General features: G+C 45.7%; 1 protein-coding gene and 1 pseudogene across 1 annotated transcript in view; one reads left to right on the top strand and one right to left on the bottom strand.

Annotated features, from left to right (window-relative positions):
• Lactbl1 (lactamase beta like 1) overlaps positions 1 to 19,972 on the bottom strand; it is a 48,696-nt gene that overhangs the window by 15,613 nt on the left and 13,111 nt on the right. Inside the window, 2 exon segments of the mRNA XM_033767243.1 lie at positions 19,263 to 19,411; positions 19,780 to 19,971. Coding sequence (XP_033623134.1) covers positions 19,863 to 19,971 — 109 coding nt within the window. The 3' untranslated portion in view covers positions 19,263 to 19,411; positions 19,780 to 19,862.
• Positions 14,349 to 16,505, top strand: LOC104863582 (annotated as a pseudogene).

Raw genomic sequence — 19,972 nt, 5'->3', positions numbered from 1 at the left:
TGGTTGGATGGGGCCCGGGGTCCTGTCCTTTTCATAATGTATTATCCTGTGGGAGCCCAAAGAAAAGTTTAGGGATCCCCAGGGTACTCTTGTGATGCTACACGCCCAGGTGCCAGCCTTGACCCAGATGCCCGTGGATCAGCTCCTACTTAGGAACGAGAATGTCTTCAATGCTAGTCAGTTTCCCTTTCAGGGAAAACAAGGTTGGGATGTCGGTTGCAGGAAAGGATTTGGCCTTTATCTTTTTCGATTTTTTGTTTTTGTTTTTGTAATGCCAGTGATGGAACCCAGGGGTTTGTGCATGCTACGCATGCCCTCTTGCACTAAGCTGCAAACCCGGCCCAGGCTTTGTCTTTTACATAGGAAGAGAGTGGGCTCAGGGCAGGAGGGCAGGACCATTCAGAGGATGGTCTCAGGAGGGCGAAGCTACAGGAACTGCAATCGTAACTGAACACTTGGATGTGCCAGGTGCTAGGTGCTGTCCTACCCCACTTGACAAGTCAGCAAACAGAGTCCCAGAGAATTCCACCCAGGCATCTACCTAAAGTCTTTCCTTCCCACCACCCAGATGCTCTTGACTGGTTTGCCATGGCCCACCTGGGTCAGAATCTCCCGGGATACTTATTGTTTAACCTCCATCAGGCTCCATCTTGGCCCCCTGAAATCAGGCCTAAGAGCCTCTGTTTTGGACACCAAGGAATTCCCACAGTCACTGAAATCTTCACTTCTCTCATCACAAGCTGGGCTCTGATGTCTACAGAGGGAGGGTCTGGCATAGACAGGGATTAGAAAAAAACTGAGCACCATCAGATAAAATGTCCAAATTCAGACATAGATTAGGACCCTAGACACGGAGGAGTAGGGCTGACCCTCTGGAATGTGTTCAGCCTGAGCTAAGATGTCAGGAAAATTAGAAAGACTGCCCTAGACCCACAGTCCGTCTGAGTTCAGCTTCGCAGCACGAAGGCTGCCTCGGGAAAGCTGAGATAGCAAGAAGCGGTGGGAATTTAATACTTCAGAGGGCCCCCAGCAACCCCATGGAGACCCCACAGACCCTAACACTGCAGTGCAGGCCTGTCACTCAACACACCTGGCCAGGTGGGCTGAGCAAAGGCAGGGTGGGGCTTCCAGCTGGATGTGGCACTTCAGAGGCCCAGCCCCAGACCCCTCTACCCTGCCTGACATGGCTTTCCCTGGGGGAGACAGAGGGAGCAGAGGCTCTAACAGCCCCTGTTGGACCAGAGGGCTCTGAGCACTAGCAGGGAAACAGTGGAGGGAGGAAGGAGGAGGAGGTCAGGAAACATCTTAGAGGAGGTCACAGCCAAGGCCACATAGGCTCTGCAGACCTGCTGAGCCTGCAAGAGTCAGGAATTCTTAACATTTCATGGACAAAAAAGTCTGAGATTCTAAGATTGCAAAAGTCTAATTCTAATGGAGGGATTCTGTGTTTTTTAAATTCCATCACTAGATGATTCTATGCTGCTATTCTTGAAATTTCAAGTCCCATCGTTCATTGCTGGTCCCCAAACCCAAGGACCCTAGCAGGGGGAAAAAAAAGCACAAAGAGCAAGAGAGGAAGAGATAAGGAGGAGAAAGCTGAAAATGAATTCTAAGAACAGTTTCATCCTTTGAATCTGAGTTGGAGATGGACCTTGAGCATGGCAAAGACCTGCTCCAGAGGGTCCTGTAGGGTTCTTTCCTGGCAGAGGGACAGAATCACCCTCACCAGGCCCTCAAGGGGGCAGTGGGACTGGCTAAGGACAGCCTGATGTGGAGCCAGTGCCCACTGGCTGGTGGACCCCAACAGCTCCAGCAGGACCCTGGCTCTGTTAGGGCAGGGAGTCATCTGGAGGGAGACCTCCCACTCCAAAGAAACTGGGGAGCCAGGGATTTGCCGTGGGAGCCTCTCACTGGGGAATATGCCCAAGCAGACCACCTTCCGGCTCAGAGCCAGAATCTGAACAATGGGCAACAGGAGGGTCTGCTGCAAACCCTGAGGCCAAATTCCTCCCCTCTGCTACCAAGGACACCACAGCCACCTGGCCCCTGACCATTCTGAGGACCCACTTCACCCTTCCAGTTCTAGCCCTGCCCACCAGAGCTGGAGGGCAGACTGAGAAGGAGCCTGAAGGTGGCCCAGAGCTCAGTGACTGACCAAGGGGCTGCTGTCCCTCTTTGAGCAGGGACTCTGATAGGCAGAGTCCTGATATAGCCTCTGTGGTGGACCCAGGATAGGCCTGGCAGGTGCCCTCACTCACAACCAACCTCTCTGGACTCCAGAAAGGAGCAATGAGTGGTCGGTTATAATCACAGCTGCTATTTCTTGATTGCCAACAATATACCAAGCGCCACGCTTAACTTTCTATATGCAGTGTCTTGCTGAATGCTCACAGGACTCTATGAGGCAGGAACAGTTACTACTCCCATTCCACAGGCTGGGAAGCTCAGAGGTGCGACTGCTGGCCTCCCCATCACACAGCCAGTGAGTGGTCTCTGAGTCCAGCACCTCCCCACTCAATCACAACACTATGCTGCTACCCCTGGCCCATCAGCCCTTGCCATGGTCACACCCTTTACCCCTCCAAGCCCAGATCCCTGGGGTCACTTTGATATTCTTAGGCCCGGCCTCCCTGGTGCTGTCAGGGCCATGGGTGGCGAGTTACCCAGAGCCCCTCCCAAGGTGCCCCCCGCCTGAGTTACACAGGCCAGTGCCCGCAGCCAGCAAGATAGGGCTGTCCGATGGGATTTCACAGAACCATCTCTTCTGATCATAAACATGGGTTTCCTGATAATGTTGGGGGTCAGGGAGTGATCCGGCTGGGGTTCCAATTGGCTGTGGGTCACACCTGGCTCTTCCAGACCCCCACTGCTGTAACCAAGGGAATCTCACCAGCTTTGTCCAACAGCAATCCTGACCCTATTACTCCAATGCCTTTGTAGGAGTATTTTTAGCAGAATCTTTTTTTCCAAAATAAATGTGAATTGTAAAAATTATGACTTGGACTCAGTCTTGTCTTTTCTCTGAGGTTCTCCAGGGAACAAATGCGAGGTCCCAGAAGTCCTGAGCAGGGTTCTGATACGTGACTAGGAGTTGGCCAGGACTAAGGACAGAGCCAGAGTAAGTGCTGAACTGGGACCAGGGTTGAACAGTGGTGGGGATCCAGCCTGGACTGGGGTTGGGTGGTAACCAGAAGAATGATTTCTATTCTAAGGATATCTGTTCATATTTAAAAGTTTGAGCTCTGCTGCAGGAATTCTAGGGCTCGTATTCCAACTCTGCTATTTGTTAGCTGTGTGTACCAGGAAAGGTCACATAACTGTGCTAAACTTCATTTTCATACCCATAAAATGGGGGCAATAATATCGAACTTCTACAGAGTGAGGAGGACATGTGATGAGGCTTGGGGAGGCCTTAGCTCTTTTGTTTTGTTTCGTTTTTGGTAGTGGGGATCGAACTTAGGACCTTGCACTTTCGAGGCAGATGGTGGCACCACTGAGATAAATCCCTGGCCCTCTTATTATTTTACTGGGCAGGAAGCCCCTGATGGCAGGGCTTGTGTCTGCCACACACCCTGCTGTGTTCCCAACCAGAAAATTTGAGCCACGCTAGATACTCAATCAATGTTTGTCAATAGATGCCAGTAGAAGTTCTCAGGAAAAAGAAAAAGGGCACTCAGGAAGGGTTCACCATTCAAACAGATCTGGCAGACTCAGATAAGCCAAGGTAGTCAGGTTTCTTTACCTCAGGATATGGCAGTCTTAAATATACCAAAAGTGCAAAGCAAATCTCCTAAAAGGTGTTCTCATAGCTGGGCATGGTAGTGCACTCCTGTAATCCTAGCACTCTGGGAGGCTGAGGCTGAGGCAGGAGGATCACCTGCCTCACAAGTCAAGCCCATCATGGGCAACTTAGCAACTTAGTCTCAAAATTTAAAAATTAAAAGGGGCTGGGGGTATAGCAGAGTGCAAAGGCTCTGAAGTCAATCCCACGACCATCCTCAAAAACAGGTGTTCCTAACGTCAGGTTTCCTACCACCGGGGAGTATTGTGTGGGACCAGCATGAACACATTGGGAGAATCGGCCAGGTTGGGGGCAGAGCATGAAAGGTGGGGAGGGTCCTGCTCTGGAGGTTAGCAGTGGAGCCCAGCTGGGGCTGAAGTCAGGCCTGGAAAACAGGCTGGAGGTCAGCAAAGGATGGGCTCTCGGAGGCTGGCAGCAACTTACCCACTTATTTACTCCACAGTGCTTACTGGGGCTGGGAAAATAACTCAGAGGCACAGCACTCGCCTGGCATTGTAAGGCCCTGGGCTCAATCCTCCACACCACCGTCAAAACTAAAAACCAAAAAGTACTTACTGAACTCTTACAGTCCAAAAGGCACGCCACATACCATGGAGGAAACAGAAATAACGCTTGTGCTGGACAGTCCATCCGGGCATTTGGGCCACTGCACTACATACGAATCAGCCTCCAGCAGATTCCTGCGCCAGACTCCAGGTTGATGTTTCCCCTCTTTGCTGGGGGCGCGTACAAGACCCCCAGTGGATGCCTGTACCATGAATTACTATGTAGTATGGTCTGACATTTCCCCAAAATTTCGTGTGTTGAAAGGAACCTTCAGGAGGTGATTTGGTCCTGCAGCAGAGCCCTCCTGAAGAGATGTAAAAAAAAAAAAGGCTTCACACAGTTCCCACAGCTTTGGTCTCTTCTGCTCGCCTGCCGTGAAAGGACACTTCACACCATCTACATGGAACAGACCCAGAACTCACGTATGCCTTGATCTTGCACTTTTGGCCTCTAGACTTTAAGTAATAAATTTCTGTTCTCTATAAATTATCCAGTTTCAAGCTTTTGTTACAGCAACACAAGCAAAGACACTATGCAAATAGTACTCCCCCAGACACGGCTATCATGTTAAAACTCACATGTGATCTGCACACCAGTTCACACATTCAGGCCGGCAGGGCTGCGTCCTACGCTCGTGGGTGCTGGGTGGGAGGACATTCTATATGAGCTCACAGTGAGGCTGACCATGCTGTACACCACACAAAGGCACACGGCACAGGCAATCCCAGCCTTCCCCTATGTTTGGGGGCCTCAGAGCCATCTTTAGGTTTCTGTCTGTCCTACTCAGTTCCTCTGAGAGTCTTGGTCCCCTTACTAGTTCTACCTGCCCGGTGCCTGGCCCCAGCCTCTCCTGTCCAGTCCTAGGTCAACCCACCCCATGGAGGTCGGCTCACAGACCAGGGACACTGACCAGGTCCTCCTCACCAAACACGGGGTCCTCTCAACCTCTAATCCTTCTCACACACTCACAGTGGAGCCCAATCTCTGCCCCTGCTGGCTCTCTGTGGGCACCCACGGGCTCAGTCACTTCTCAGGGTCATGGCAATACTGCTGCCATGGAGAAAAAGCAGCAGAGGAGGGTCCCCTCCACACCTCCCCCTGCTGGCACCTGCTCCCCCGCTGCCTCTGGGGGGCATAATGGTGACACTATCACTCCGCTGCCGCCACCAGGGCCCCTCTCCAGGCTTCCCCCACCCCTTTATACATGAACACCCCTACCCAGAGGCACATCATACACACTCACGTGTAAGCAACTCCCACTGTACATACACACTGCACCACACGCAGATCCTTCACACCCCCACACAATCCCGCCCACGCACACTCTCAGGCTGCACATGGGCACACAGGGGTAGGCCCACGCCCACACGCAGGCCCACTGTGGATGGAGTCACACATCCTTGCCCTCATCTATGTCACAGCAGCAGATATTACCCTTCGAACCTTCACACCGCTGAGCATTATGCTAAATTCCCTGCATGTGTCATCCTCTTCCTCCCCTAAACCCGGGGTTCTCAAATTATCTCTGGTGAAAGGCCAGGTTTGTTTTTTCTTTCTTGTTTTACTTCCAACCTGCTGCAGATCCAATATGTGGTTTAACTGTGAAAACAGCACCCGAAGTCATCCGTACCCTGTCGCACAAGACCTGTCCACCCCACACCACACTTCAATGCCACGGCATTGTCAAGAGGCACAAGTTTCTAGAGTTTCTGTTCTAAGTACAGACCAGTAACAAATACAGTAGTTCTAGCCAGATTCAGTGGCCCATTCTCCTAATCCCAGGTGCCGAGGAGACTGAGGCAGGAGGATTACAAGTCTGAGGCCAGCCTAGGCAATTTAGCAAGACACCATTTGTCCTGGTTTCGATCTAGAAAGTCCCACAAAATTCTCACCATGCTCAGACACGGGGCTTTTAGAAGGTGACTGGACCATGGGGTACTGTGCTCATGAGGGGACTGATCCACTGACGAATTTGTAACTAAATATGCTATTAGAGGTGTAGCATGTTTGGTAGAGGTATCACTGGGGGTGTGCCTTTGGGGTGCATCTCTTTTCCTGGCTCTTCTCTTCTCCCTGCTTGCTGGCTGCCATAAGGTGAGCAGCCTTCCTCTACCATGCCCTTCCACTGTGAGCCAACAAGCCATGGAATGAATACCCTGAACCATGAGCGAAAGTAAATCTCTCCTCCTGAAAGTTGTGAGTGTCAGATATTGTGACCAGCAACAAGAATGCTGACAAATAAACTGCATCTTTGTATCTGAGATAGAATACCCCCAGCACACACATACACGGATTTCTACAAAAGGCACAGTCCTGTCTGTATTATGAGTAGCACTCTCCCAGAGTGCCCCAGAAACAGGACAATTGTCATTATGCCCATGTTACAGATGAGAAAAACGAATAAAAAGCATCCTGAAGAAAAGTTGCCCACAGTAACACAGCTGGCAAGGTCAGCAGCCAGGATCAGAGTGCAGGCAGCCTGCCCTAAACATGCTGAGATCCTCCCCCTTGGACTAAGCTCTTCTCACATACACAGCAGAACACACACACACACACCTGCAAATGCACTTCATACAGAAGTGTGCACAAATTGCATGCATGCATCCACTCTAGAAGCACACACACGTGCCTGTGGAAATGCAGGCATGAGCACACAGGTGTGTGTGCTTTGCTAATCAACAGGTCTCCAGTGCTGCCGTGCAACACCTCACACCCAGTAGGCACCCAGAAATATTCCTGGAAGAATCAATACCCTTGAGCCCACCCGTATTCCTACCCATGAGGACACCAAAGTGGGCAGCTAGGCCCGTAAGCATGGAGGGACTGAAGCAGGGAGGTAGTAGCATTGTCTCTGGGTTCGGAGGAATGAAAGTTCAACGTCTGTCTCCACCACTGACAAGAAGTGAACAGGGGAAGTCACTACCTCTCTGAGCTTCATTATCTAGAATACAGTAATTCATTATTTCCTGAGAAAATATTTGTTGACTGCCCGCACGTGATGGTCAGTTCACCAGCAGCTGGGAAAAGAGCAGTGAACAAAACAGACAGAATCACTTGCCTATGGGGAGAGACAAACTCTTGAAAACTGAACAAAGGGTTGGGGGTAGCTGGATGGTAGAGTGCTTACTTATCATGCACAAGGAACTGGGTTTGATCCCCCCCAAAAAGTGAATACAGTATACTAGCTCCATCTTCATCCATGTTCTGCTGCTATAACAGAATACCTGAGACTGGGTACTTTACAACAAACAAATGTATTTCCCTCATGGTTCTGGAGCTGGGAAGTCTAAGAGCATGGCATTGGCACTTGGTGGCAGCCTTCGTGCTGCATCCTCCCAAGTAGGAGGTGGAAGGGCAAGAAAGGGTGAGAGTGGACAGTAAGAGGGGGCTGGACTCACTTGTAAGAACCCACTCTGACAATAACTAACCCTTTCCACGGTAACACATTCACCATTCCCGAGGGCAAAGCCCAGCAGTCCCAGTTGCCTCTTCGTGGTTGCCACCTCCCAACACTGTTGCACTGGAGATGCAGCCTCCAACACATGAACTTTGGAGGGCACAGCCAACCATGGAAATGCGGTAAAGCCATGAAACAATTGGTTGGAAAAGGCTTTGAAGAGTTCAAGGGGGACTGCAATTTTAAAATGGAGCAGTTGGGAACAGAAGAGCACACGATGTAGGATCCCACTGCGTGAAGATGAAGAACCACCAGGTTTACTGATGGTGATGAAATGTATTAACAGTAGTCACTCCCAGGCAATGCAGAGACCATGAGCTGCAAATGCTCTTCCTACTGATCTAGGTGGTGGCTGCACCATCAAGTGTATATATTAGTGTACCTTTAACACTGTTTGCATGTGATTTACAAGAACATCATAGTCAGGGAAAGTTTCGCTGGGAAAATATCTGTGTAAAAAGAGAAGTGAGGGACAAGAGCATGGCTCTGTGGAGAAGAGCTTCCCCTGGCAAAGGAGACACCAAGAGCAAAGGCCCTGAGGTCAGAGGATGCCTAGTATGTTTAAGAAGCAGCAAGGAGCCAGGTACGGTGGCGCACGCCTGTAATCCCAGCACTCGGGAGGATGAGGCAGGCAGGAGGATCACTGCGAGTTCAAGGCAAGCCTGGGCTACATATTGAGTTCAAGGTCAGCCTGAACTACATAGTGAGACCCTGCCTCAAAAGGGAGGGGCAGCAAGGATGCCAGGATACTAAAGTACAAAGAGTAAGGGGGCACTGAGAAGATCTGGGGTCTGCAGAGGGCCATGACAAGAACACAGACTTTTCCCACGAGATGAGAGTTTGTGGGTTACCTGAGAACACAAGTGCCGTATTTTGCCTTTTCAAAGGATCTCTCTGCCCTGTCGGAGGTCATGGGGCTGGATCAGTCAGGGTACACAGATGAAGAACCAGTAGGATAGGTACTAAGAAACTTATTTCAGGGAATGGATTTACATGACTGGCAAATCCACAATCCGTAGGACTGCTCTGTACTCTGGCAACTGCTCAGCAGGAGCAGGTGCCACAGTCCCCAGGTGAAATTCCTTTTCCCTTAGGGAAAGCTTAATTCTGCTTTAGAAGTCTTTTATTTATTAAATGAGACCCACCCAGTTCACAGAGGATAATCTCCTAAAGTCAACTGATTGTTAATGTTAATCCCATCCACAGAATACCTGGATTAAAGTTTGAATAGCTGGGTATTACAGTCTGCCAGGGTGAGGCATTAGACAAATCATCCTGGAGCAAGAGGTGGAAGTGGGGAGACGAGCAATCACACTATCACTACCTGGGAGGGAGAGGATGGTGGCTGGGAGCAGGTGGCAGGAGGAGGGGTGGTAAGAAGTGATCAGGTCCTGCACAGAGTGGGAAGTAAAGCCGACATGGTTTGTTGATGAGTTGGACGTGGGTGGGAGAAAATATGAGCACCAATCCTAAGGAGGGTTTGGCCTCGGCAATAGGAAAGCTGGAGCAGCCACTAACTGAAATGGGGCAGAGAGCAGGGGATGCGAGGACAGGGGAAGAGGACAAGTTCCAGGTGCCACTTAGACATCAGCTAGGCAGCCGGTATGTGAGTATGGAATCGGGACCCATCAGGGCAGAGAGATCCACGTGGGGCACAGGGTTTGGCCAGCTGATCTAGTAAAGCCAGAGGAGGATAAAGGCAATGAGAGTAAATGCAAGAGTGACCACAGCACTGGACCTGGGGACCACGCTGGGGGTGGAGTGCAGTGCAGGACAACAGAGGAGGCCACTGCAAAGCTGGTAGGACTGATGTACTCTCTAGGGGAGAGGGAAGAACTGTTGGAATGAGCATGATACAAATGACTGAGGAGTATAGGAAACAGCTGTGGGATCCTTAAAATTAAGGTGATTGAGGGACTTGACTTCAAGGTCAAGGAATGCTCTTGAGAGGCAGGGTGGATAGCAATGGAGATCCAAGGTGCAGGGTATTGGCAGCATGGTCCCACATGGTTACTGAAAGCATCACAAATTGGGACTGGATCATGTTGGAGGTTGGAAGTTATGACAGCAACCAGGTGAACTCAAGGCATGAGGGGAGGGCACCCCAGCTAGGTTGAGTTCTGTAGTGTAAAGGATTCAGCAAGCAGGGTGGAAAGAGGGTCACCTGAAGGCCTGGGACTCAAGCAAGGAAAGCATCAGACTCTGTCTTACAAGAGCTCCACAACTGACAGCACCTTCCTACCCCAGGAGCCACCTGACAACTGGGAGGCAGAGGCAGAGCTGAAGACTGAGCCAGACCTACCTTCCACAGAGTCACTCTGCCCCCTGGAGGAAGGATTGATAATGGGCCAGAGCTGAGCTGCAGAGTGGGAGGATACCTGGGATTCCTGGAGCCTCAGTGCTCCGTTGAGTATTTCACTCCCTGCCCCTGTTGGCAGAGATCCAGGCCAAAGTGTAGGGTCCCAGCTTGAAATGGTTTGGCTCGTGATTTTTCACTTTTACAATGGCGCAAAAGCAATGTGCATGCAGTAGAACCTGTATTTTGAATTTTGAGTTGTGATGTGTTCCCTTGCTAGCGACATACAACACAACATTCTCTGGCAGTGGTAGGCAGCTTCCATTGAGTCCTGTGATCACAAGGGGTAACAACTGACACTATAGTACACTGTGTCACTAAACTACAAGGTGTGATCAAAATATATGGTGAATGTTTAATTTTAAAAATGTATTGCAGTAAAAGACACATTCCCATTAGTCCCCCTCAAAGGATCCTCCAACTCACTTCAAACACACTTGGCCCATGAATGTCTTTAGTTGTGCTGTTGTGGCTGCCTCACGGTCTTGAATCAATTCAAAACATTTGCCTTTCATGGTCATTTTGGTTTGGGGGAAAGAGACAGAAGTCACATAGTGCCTGAGCCTGTTAGTAAGTGGATAAGGAGACATCATACTGATTTTTTGTTGTATTTTTTATCACACCTGGCAAAGACACTTATGAAAGAGGCCTTCCAGAACTGCTTCAGAAAGTGGCAAGAATAATGGGCTAAGTGTGCTCGAAGTGAGGTAGAGGATTTTGAGTGGGTTTAACGGTAATGTGTCTTTTGCTGTAATAAACTTTTTAATTAGATATTTACTGTATATTTTGATCACACCTTGTATTATGTTCGGTAAGTTAGGTGTAATAGATGTATTTTCAATTTAGTATATTTTTAATCTGTGATGGGTTTTCGAGAATGTAAATCCCACACTAAATTTAAGTGCATCTGTATGGAGACAGAACAGGAAGTAGAGGAGGCTCAACCAAAGGTTAACCCTTATCAGCTGTCCTAGACACCATTTTCAAGTATCCCCTCTGACTTTTCTTTCTTTTTTCTTTCTTTGTTTTTTTTTTTTTTTTTTTTTTTTTTTTTTTTTTTTTTTTTTTTTTTTTTTTTTGAGTCAAGGTCTCAAACTTTCAATCCTCTGGCCTCAGCCTCCCAGAGTGCTGGGATTACAGAGATGCACCATTCCGCCTCAGGTTCAGACTGCTGGGCTCAGAATCTCTGTACCAGAAGAACTCACTCTGGCTAAAACAGAAATTCGTCTTGTGGTTGTAGTTTCTTATCTCGGCATTATTTGTCTCTAGACTGCCAGTTTACTGGAGGTGAATGGGGAGGGGAAAACTGCCACTCCTTGACACCTCCACCGCACACATGTTATCACTGAATACTCACACCCTTCCAGAGAGGGCTGTGTCCAAGGGTGGGCTCTGAATTATTCCAAACCAACTCTTCAACTACAGTTCACAAATGTTGGCTGACATTTTCATTGAAGTTAAGGGGTAAAATAAAATAAAGATGATAGTGGAATGTCACTAATTCCTCAATGATATGGGTGTCTCCTCTCCTGATTTGGGGAATTGTTTTCAAATACTGAATTAGAAGACTATTTCCTAGGGGGTGAAGGGAGGGCAGAGGTATGGAAAAACTGAGAACCAAGATCTGTCATGTAAAGGTACAAGATCCCAGTGATAAATATAACTGTACTGTATACATAAAAAGTACCAATAAACTCAGTGAGGAAAAAAAAGACCATTTCCTTGATTTTTGTGATATTTATGACATAATGGCTACACACATGAGGTAGTTTAAATTTTATCTACATTAATATTGAATCCATCATTTCATTTCCTTGTATCTAGACAATCAACAAGAGAAATATAACCAAGCCCTGAAACTGCCATTTTCTATGCACAAATACTCTTGCCAAGGCCAATTCAAACTACCACTTTGAGTTACCAAGGTAGAGTTGGGAAGAAAGGCTCAGTTACAAACCTCAACAAATTTAAAAATAATTGAAATTATTCACAGTGCTAGGCACAGTGGTACACACTTCTAATCCCAGCACTCAGGGAGGATCACTGCAATTTCAAGGCTAGCCTGGGCTACACAGTGAGTTTGGGGCCAGACTGAATTATAAAGTGAGACCCTGTCTCAAAAAAGAAAAAAATTATACAAAATATGTTCTTTAACTAAAGTGGAATCAAACTAGAAATCAATAGGATAAAGATAACGAGGAAACCTCTAAACATCTGAAAATTAAGCAACACAATTCTAAGAAATCCATATGGTTAAACAGAAAGTTTGGAAAGAAATAAAACAATATATTGACCATAATGAAAATTAAATACAACACATTAAAATTTATGGGACACTGCTAAATCAGTGCTGAAAGAAAAATTGATAGCATAGAATGTTTACATCAGAAAACAAAAATAAAACCTCAATAATCTAAGCTCTCAAATCAAGGATCCAGGAAAAATCTTTTTTAAAAATCAAATACTGTGCCAGGGATTTAGCTTAGTGGTTCCTCTGCCTGACTTCCAAGTACAAGGACCTGAGTTCGATCTCCAGTACAAAAACAAAACAAACAAACAAACAAACAAAAAACCCTGAAAAAGCAATAAAGAAAAAAATAATAAAACTGACAAATTTCTAGGAAGATTAACAAAGAAAAAAAAAGAGAAAATACAAATTACCAAAAAGAGAAGTGAAACGGTGTCACTCCAACAGGACACACCACAAACAATGCTACAGGTATAAAGTTAGCAACGAGCAGTTCCTGGAAAAGAAAAAACTACAAGAACTCACTCATATGAAATAGATGATCTGAATATCCCTAAAACCATTGGGGAAACTGAATTAATATTATTTAATTTTCAAAAAAAATCTCCAGGCCCAGTACCAGATACTTAAAGAAGAATTAATACAGCTGGGCATGGTGGTACATGCCTATAATCCCATCACTTGGGAGGCTGAGGCAGGAGGATCACTGTGAGTTTGAGACCAGCCTGGGCTACATAGTGAGTTCCAGATCAGTCTCAACTATATAGCGAGACCGTCTCAAAAAAAAAAAAGAGAGAGAAAGAATTAACACAAATTCTATGCAATTTCATCCAAGAAATAAAAGAAGTAAGAACACTCCTAGTTATTTTTGTGAAGATATCATTCCCCTGACACAAAAGTCAACAATAACACACACAAAAGAAGATTATGGATCAATATCCCTCATGAATATAGATCCAAAAAATACTTAACAAATAGAGTTCAGCAATATACCAAAAAAATTATATACTATGCTCAAGCAGAATTTATTCCAGGGATTCCAAATCTCATGCATGTTAGGCAAACACTCTATCACTGACCCACAACCCTAGTCCTGATTCAATATTTTTCAAAAAAATCAATGTCACCTACAAGGCTGATAAGCTCCAGAAGAAAAAGTACATGATCATATCAATTTACATGCAACAAAATATTTTACAAGATTCAAAATCCACTTTTAATTTTAAAAACACTATCAGAAAACTAGGAATAAGAGAATGTTTTTCCACTTGATAAGAAGCACCTACAAAAAATCTGCAGCTGGCCTGACACTTGATAGTAAAGACTGAATGCTTTCTTCCTAAACTCTGGCAACAAAGTAAAGATCACTCTCACCCTTCTTATTCAACATAGTCCTAGAAATTCTAGCCAGTGAAATAGAGCAAAAAAACTAAATGAAAAAGTACACAGACTAGAAAGAAAAAACAAAACCGTCCCTGTTTATCAATGGCATTGCTGTCTACATAGAAAATCCCAAGGACTCTACCAAAAACAAAAACAAAAAAGCCTCCTACAATGAATAAATGAGTATGGTAAGGTCAGAGAACACAGGATAAACAAGACGAAATCAAATGAGTATGGGGATATTAACATTTAAAACACAAAGCCATTTAAACACTTCAAAATAATAAAATTCTTAAATTTAAATCTAATAAAACCTGTACAGGATTTATATGCTCAAAAAGTAAAAAATGCTGATGAAAGAAACCAAAATATTAATTTAAAAAAAGAGGCATACTGTATTTACAGATTAGAGTGCTCAACATAGTGAAAATGCCAGTTTCACACTGATACTGTAAATTCTAACTTAGGAACACTTGAGTTGCAAACTTTCACAGATACAAATCAACCCCACATTATGAACATCCGTAGATGTGAATAAATCTCCAGAGGAGCCCACATGTCCGCCCGACACGGTCACAGCTGGGCTGCTGTGTGCTCACTATACAGTGCGACAGCGCACAGTAGGACCGTGCTGTCAGAGCTCAGGAGGTACGGAAGCAAGAGGAGACGCAGTGGGGCTGTGGAGGGGATTGCTGGGAAGCAGTGCAAAGCTGCACACATTGCATATTTGGGCCAAAGGTGTTTAAGACTCACTTCGTCGGACTTACAAATGTATCCGACTAATGGACATTACCCCAAAATGGAACTTGCTTATAAGTCAGGGACTTACTGTATATAAATTCAATAAAATTCCTACTAAAATCTCAGCAAGATTTTTTATAGATGCAGACAAGTTCACTGTGGAGCTAGGTACATGGTCCTGGGTCCAATCAGAAGTCACAGGAGGAGGAAGAAGGGGAGAGGAGGAAGAAGAGGAATTTTACATATAAAGACCTAGAGTAGCTACAATAATTATGAAAAATAATAAAGTGAGAAAAATTAACCTATCCAACTTTAGGGCTTACATTTAGCTACAGGAATCAAGTCGATGTTGTACTAGGGCTGGGGATTTGGCTCAGTGGTTCCGCCACCTGCCTCGAAAGCACAAGGTCCTGAGTTCGAACCCTGGTACCAAAACAAACAAACAAACAAAAAAACAATGGTGAAAAGGAGATTCGATGGAAGAAAGGTAGCTGTTTTCAAATAACAGGGTGGCAGGGCTGAAATAACCAGACATCCACAGGCAAAAACAGGAACCACAGCCCAAACCTGAAAGTGGATCGCAAGCTCTCAAATAAAACATAAAATGATAAAACTTTTAGAAAACACCATAGGAGAAAATCTTTGGGATATTGGTAAAGAAGTCTGAGACATGGCATCAAAAGTATGATCAATAAGAGCAAAAATTGATACATTGATCTATTTAGTTTTTGTGGCAACTGCAACAAAATGCCACAGGATCCTTGGTTTTAAAACAACAGAAATTTACTCTCTCACAGTTCTGGAGGCCCAAAGTCTAAAATCAGCATCACTGGACCAAAATCAAGTGGCCACGCTCCTTCTTGTGGCTACAGGAGATAATTCATCGATTGCTCTTCTAGACCTTGGTTTATGGTTCCAACACTCCAACCTCTGCCTTCAAGATGAGGTTTTCTCATCTTCAGCATTAAATCATCCTCTACCTCTCTTTTTTTTCCTGCCTCTCAAAAGGATGCTTGCAACAGAATTTATGGCTCATCCCAATAATCCAATACAATCCTCTTATCTCATGATCTTTAAGTAAATTACAGCTGCAAAGTCCTTTTTTGTCATATGAGGTAACAGGTTCCAGAGATGAGGATGTATATGTCTTTTGGGGACCCTTATTCAACTTACCACAATTGGACCTGGTTAAAATTTTAACACGCTGCTTTGCAAGAGATCCCAGAAGGATAAAGAGAGAAGCTAGAGACTAGATAATATTTACAAACTATATATTCCACAAAAAGTCAGTGTTTCGAATGTGTAAGGTTTATAACAAATGGAGATTTCAAGTATATCCGCCTGTTGGGCGCACTTTACATGAGGCTGACTGGCTCTGCAACTGATTGTTACAAGTACTTGGAACCTTTATACAAGGACTATTGAGAAATCAACAGCCAGCACCAAAATGGAGAGTTGGAACTGATGCGTGTAGATGAATCCATTGACAAACTGCTGCCCAGTGAGAGAGTATGTGATATCATTCTGCCCCCGCTACAGAAACGCTACGTGCTAGAGGAAGCTGAGCAACTGGAGCCTCAAGTCAGTGCTCTAAAAGAAGACGCAGGCATTGTGGAGTCCAGTGAAGAGGAAGAAGATAAGCTGGCAAGAGTCCAGTCACCCGATCATCGCTGGAGAAGCTCCAGAGACTCAGACCAGCCTGGTCGCTCTAACACACTGTGATACAGGAGGAGGAGGGGTTGGTTTCCCAGAAGGCAGAGTCCATCTCCCAAAAGAAGTCCTTCGGCCCGCAGAGAAAGGCATCGGACCAACAGTCCAAGACACCACAGAGGCAGGTCCCCGAGATTGATGACACAGATCCCGCTCCGAGTCCCCAAGTCATCACCATGGTCACAGACACAGGAGAAACTCCCAGTCTCCTGAAAGGTCAAAGAAAAACCGTAAGAAGACTCGGAGAGGGGATGACGCATGAATTCAACTTGGTTTTAGTCCAAATGCCCTCCTGTGGATACGAGGGTATCTATGGAGAAGGATTAAGAGCTGCTCTCCCGGCAGCTATAATATTTCAGTTTTTTCTCTTTTCTTTTCTTGTTTTGTTAATGGAAGAAGTGCTGAGTTTTGTATCTCTTTTCAGCTGTAAACATCTTTGAAGAATGATGTTTCCTCAGGTCAGTTTTAGACCCAATCAACTACAACTATATTCAAAATTATGAGGGTTGAATGGATCTGAGAATTGGGACTGTGAGGGACAAAAGACTTGGCCATACTGGTGACCCTCTGACCTTATGCTATTAAACCTGAGACACCCCCTCAATAAATAAATAAATAAAAATTTAAAAAGAAAAAAACAATGCGTGATTTTTTAAAGAACTCAATTAGAAAATGGGCAAAAGCTAAAAGCAGATACATAGATATCGCAGAGGACACATACATAAATGGCAAGTAAGCTAAAAGCAGATATATATAGATATGTATTAAAGAGGATACATATATAGATGGCAAAAAAGCACAAGGAAATGTTAAACATCAGCTATTAGGAAAATGAAAATTAAAACCAGCATTACATATCACTACACATCTACTGAAATTACTAAAATAAAAAATAGTAGTTTGTACACACTGGTTATCCTAGCACTCTGGGAGAATGAGGCAGGAAAATCACAAATTGGAGCCCAGCCACTTGCAATTTAGGATTTCATGGTACTGTTTTGTTTTGTTTTTAAAGTGACAATGCCAAATACTGGCGAGATATGGGAAGAATTAGATCACACATACATTGTTAGCGGGAAACTAAAATGGTACAGCCACTCTGGAAAACACAGGGTGGCCTCCTCTCAACAAAGTCAGCAGCAACTGCCATCTGGCACATCAGTTGCACTCCTGGGCACTTATCCCAAACAAATAAAAACAAGTTCACACAAGAGCCTGGAAACAAAGGTTCAGCACAGCACTACTCAAAACAGCCCCACATTAGAAACCACCCAGACGTCCTTGAATGGTCAGACAAATTGTACCACATGCCTGGTTGGTAGATCCATGAAACTACTACTACTCTACAACAAAAAGAAAGAAACTATGCAGACTTGCAACAACCTGAATGACTCTCTCCAAAACTGCACTAAGGAAGGAAAAAAAAATCCCAAAAGTTTACATACTGTCTGACTCCGTTTATACAATATGCTTGAAATGATAAAATTTTACAAACAGAACAGATTGGCAGGCGTCACAGCTGGAGGACAGGGTGGGGCTGGTACGTGGGTGTGGCAAAAACAGGAGAGGTTCTTACACTAGGACAAGTGTTCTGAACCTTGACTGTCTTCCATCAGTATCTTGCTTGGAATAGTTCTGCAAGATTTTCCACTGGAGGAAACTGGGTACAAGGTACGCTAATTATCTCTTACCCTAGCATTAGGGTCTATAATTCCCTCACATTAAAAAGATTAATTTTCAAAATGATTTATAAAAGATAAGCCCGGATTCTGTATTAGATTCAATAGGCATAAAATCCATCAAAATAGTAAAACTCTGCTCTTCAAAAGACACCATTAAGGCCAGGCGTGGTGGCGCATGCCTGTAATCCCAGCACTGGGGAGGCTGAGGCAGGAGGATCGCTGTGAGTTTGAGACCAGCCTGGGCTACATAGTGAGTTCCAGGTCAGTCTCAACTACATAGTGAGACCCTGTCTCAAAATACAAACAAACAAGCAAACAAAAACAAAAAGACACCATTAAGAGGGCGGGGGATTTAGCTCAGTGGCACGGTGCCTGCCTCACATGCGCAAGGTCCTGAGTTCAAGCCCTAGTACTGTAAAAAAAAAAAAGTAAGACACCTTTATGAAAATAAAAAGGCAAGCCTTTTTATTAGTAATACATGTATTTTACAATAGTAATACATTAGTAATACATGTATTTTACAAAGCATATCCAGAACATATAAAGAGCTTTCAGCAGGGTGTGGCAGCACACATGCCTATAATCCCAGCAGTCTGGGAGGCTGAGGCAGGAGGATTATAAATTGGAGCCCAGCCTGGGAAACTCAGGGATTCTGCAAGACCCTGCCTCAGAACTAAAACATAAGAAAGGATTGGAGATGTAGCTTAGAGTGAAGGCCCTAGGTTCCACCCCCAGTACCACGAAAACATAAAACAAAAGCTTTTATAATTTAGTAAATACAATGCAGTCAAAGCCACAGCAAGCTAGATATTGACTTCACAACCACCAACATGGTTAAAATTAAAGACTGACAATGTCACATACAAGCCAAAAGTGTGGGCAACGGAACCAGCTTACTGCTGTCTGGGGATGTGAAACGGTACAAGCGCTTTGGAAAACTTCATAGCAGTCATACCTAGAAAGTGACCCGGGCGATTTGAAAGCATGCATTCACAAAAAGACTAGTACATGAATGCTTTTTCACAATAGCCCCAATCTGGAAACAGCCCAAATGTCTATCAACAGGCGAAAGGATATGCCAACTGCGGCATGTCTATACAATGGAATAAAGCACAGCCAATTCCTGATACACACACACAGAGCATGCTGAGCCACAGAAGAGAGACACAAAAGACTCCACTGGATGATTCCATTTACATGAAATTCTAGAACAGGCAAAACTAATTCATAGTGACAGAAAACACATCAGCTGTTGCCTCGGGCTGGGTGAGGGCAAGGGAACTGACTACAAAGGGATAGTAGGGAGATCTCTGGGGGTTGCTAAAGATTTTCTGTACCTTGATTAGGGAGATGGGTTTAAATACTTGTCAAAATCATCTCACTGGGGCTGGCGATGTGGCTCCGTGGTAGAGAGCTTGCCTACTGTTCGGGAGGCCCTGGGTTCCACCTCCAGCGCCGCAAACAAACCGCACATTGCCGTGTTTCACTGTAGGTAAATTATAACACCACACAGTTGATTCCTAAAGGACAAAATATAGCCAGGCGTGGTGGCATACGCCTGAAATCCCACTACTCAGGACGCTGAGACAGGAGGATCGTGAGTTTGAGGCCAGCCAGGACTATGTAGCCAGATCGTATTTCAAAAACGGGGGGGGGGGGGAACACAAAAATATAACCTTACGTTTTGTCTTAGATTCTAGAGACACAAAAAGTAAAACTTTTAAATGCTTCCTAAAGTTTCTAAGAGCTCACTCGATTTCTGCTCTTAACTCCTCCTCCAACGCGGACAAAGACTGCAATCTGGCCGTGGTGCAGGGCAGTTAAGCGGCACCGCCTCCCTACTCGGCAGTCTACCTGGGTTCTCAGCGTCTTCGCAGCCCCCTCAGGTCGGAGAGCCGCAGGCCAAGGAGACTGGAGGCTCCGGACGTCGCCCGGGGTCACTGGGTCTCGAACACGGGCTCGCGCTGCAGTCTCAGCGCCCGGTAAGTGTCGAGGCCCGGCAGGTCGAAGCCCGGGGCCAGGCCGTGGCGATCCAAGCGGTGGGAGT

Source organism: Fukomys damarensis, unplaced genomic scaffold (assembly GCF_012274545.1).
Source record: "Fukomys damarensis isolate Sample0158 unplaced genomic scaffold, DMR_v1.0_HiC HiC_scaffold_23, whole genome shotgun sequence".
Taxonomy (NCBI): domain Eukaryota; kingdom Metazoa; phylum Chordata; class Mammalia; order Rodentia; family Bathyergidae; genus Fukomys; species Fukomys damarensis.
This window is presented reverse-complemented; position numbering and strand designations above follow the sequence as displayed.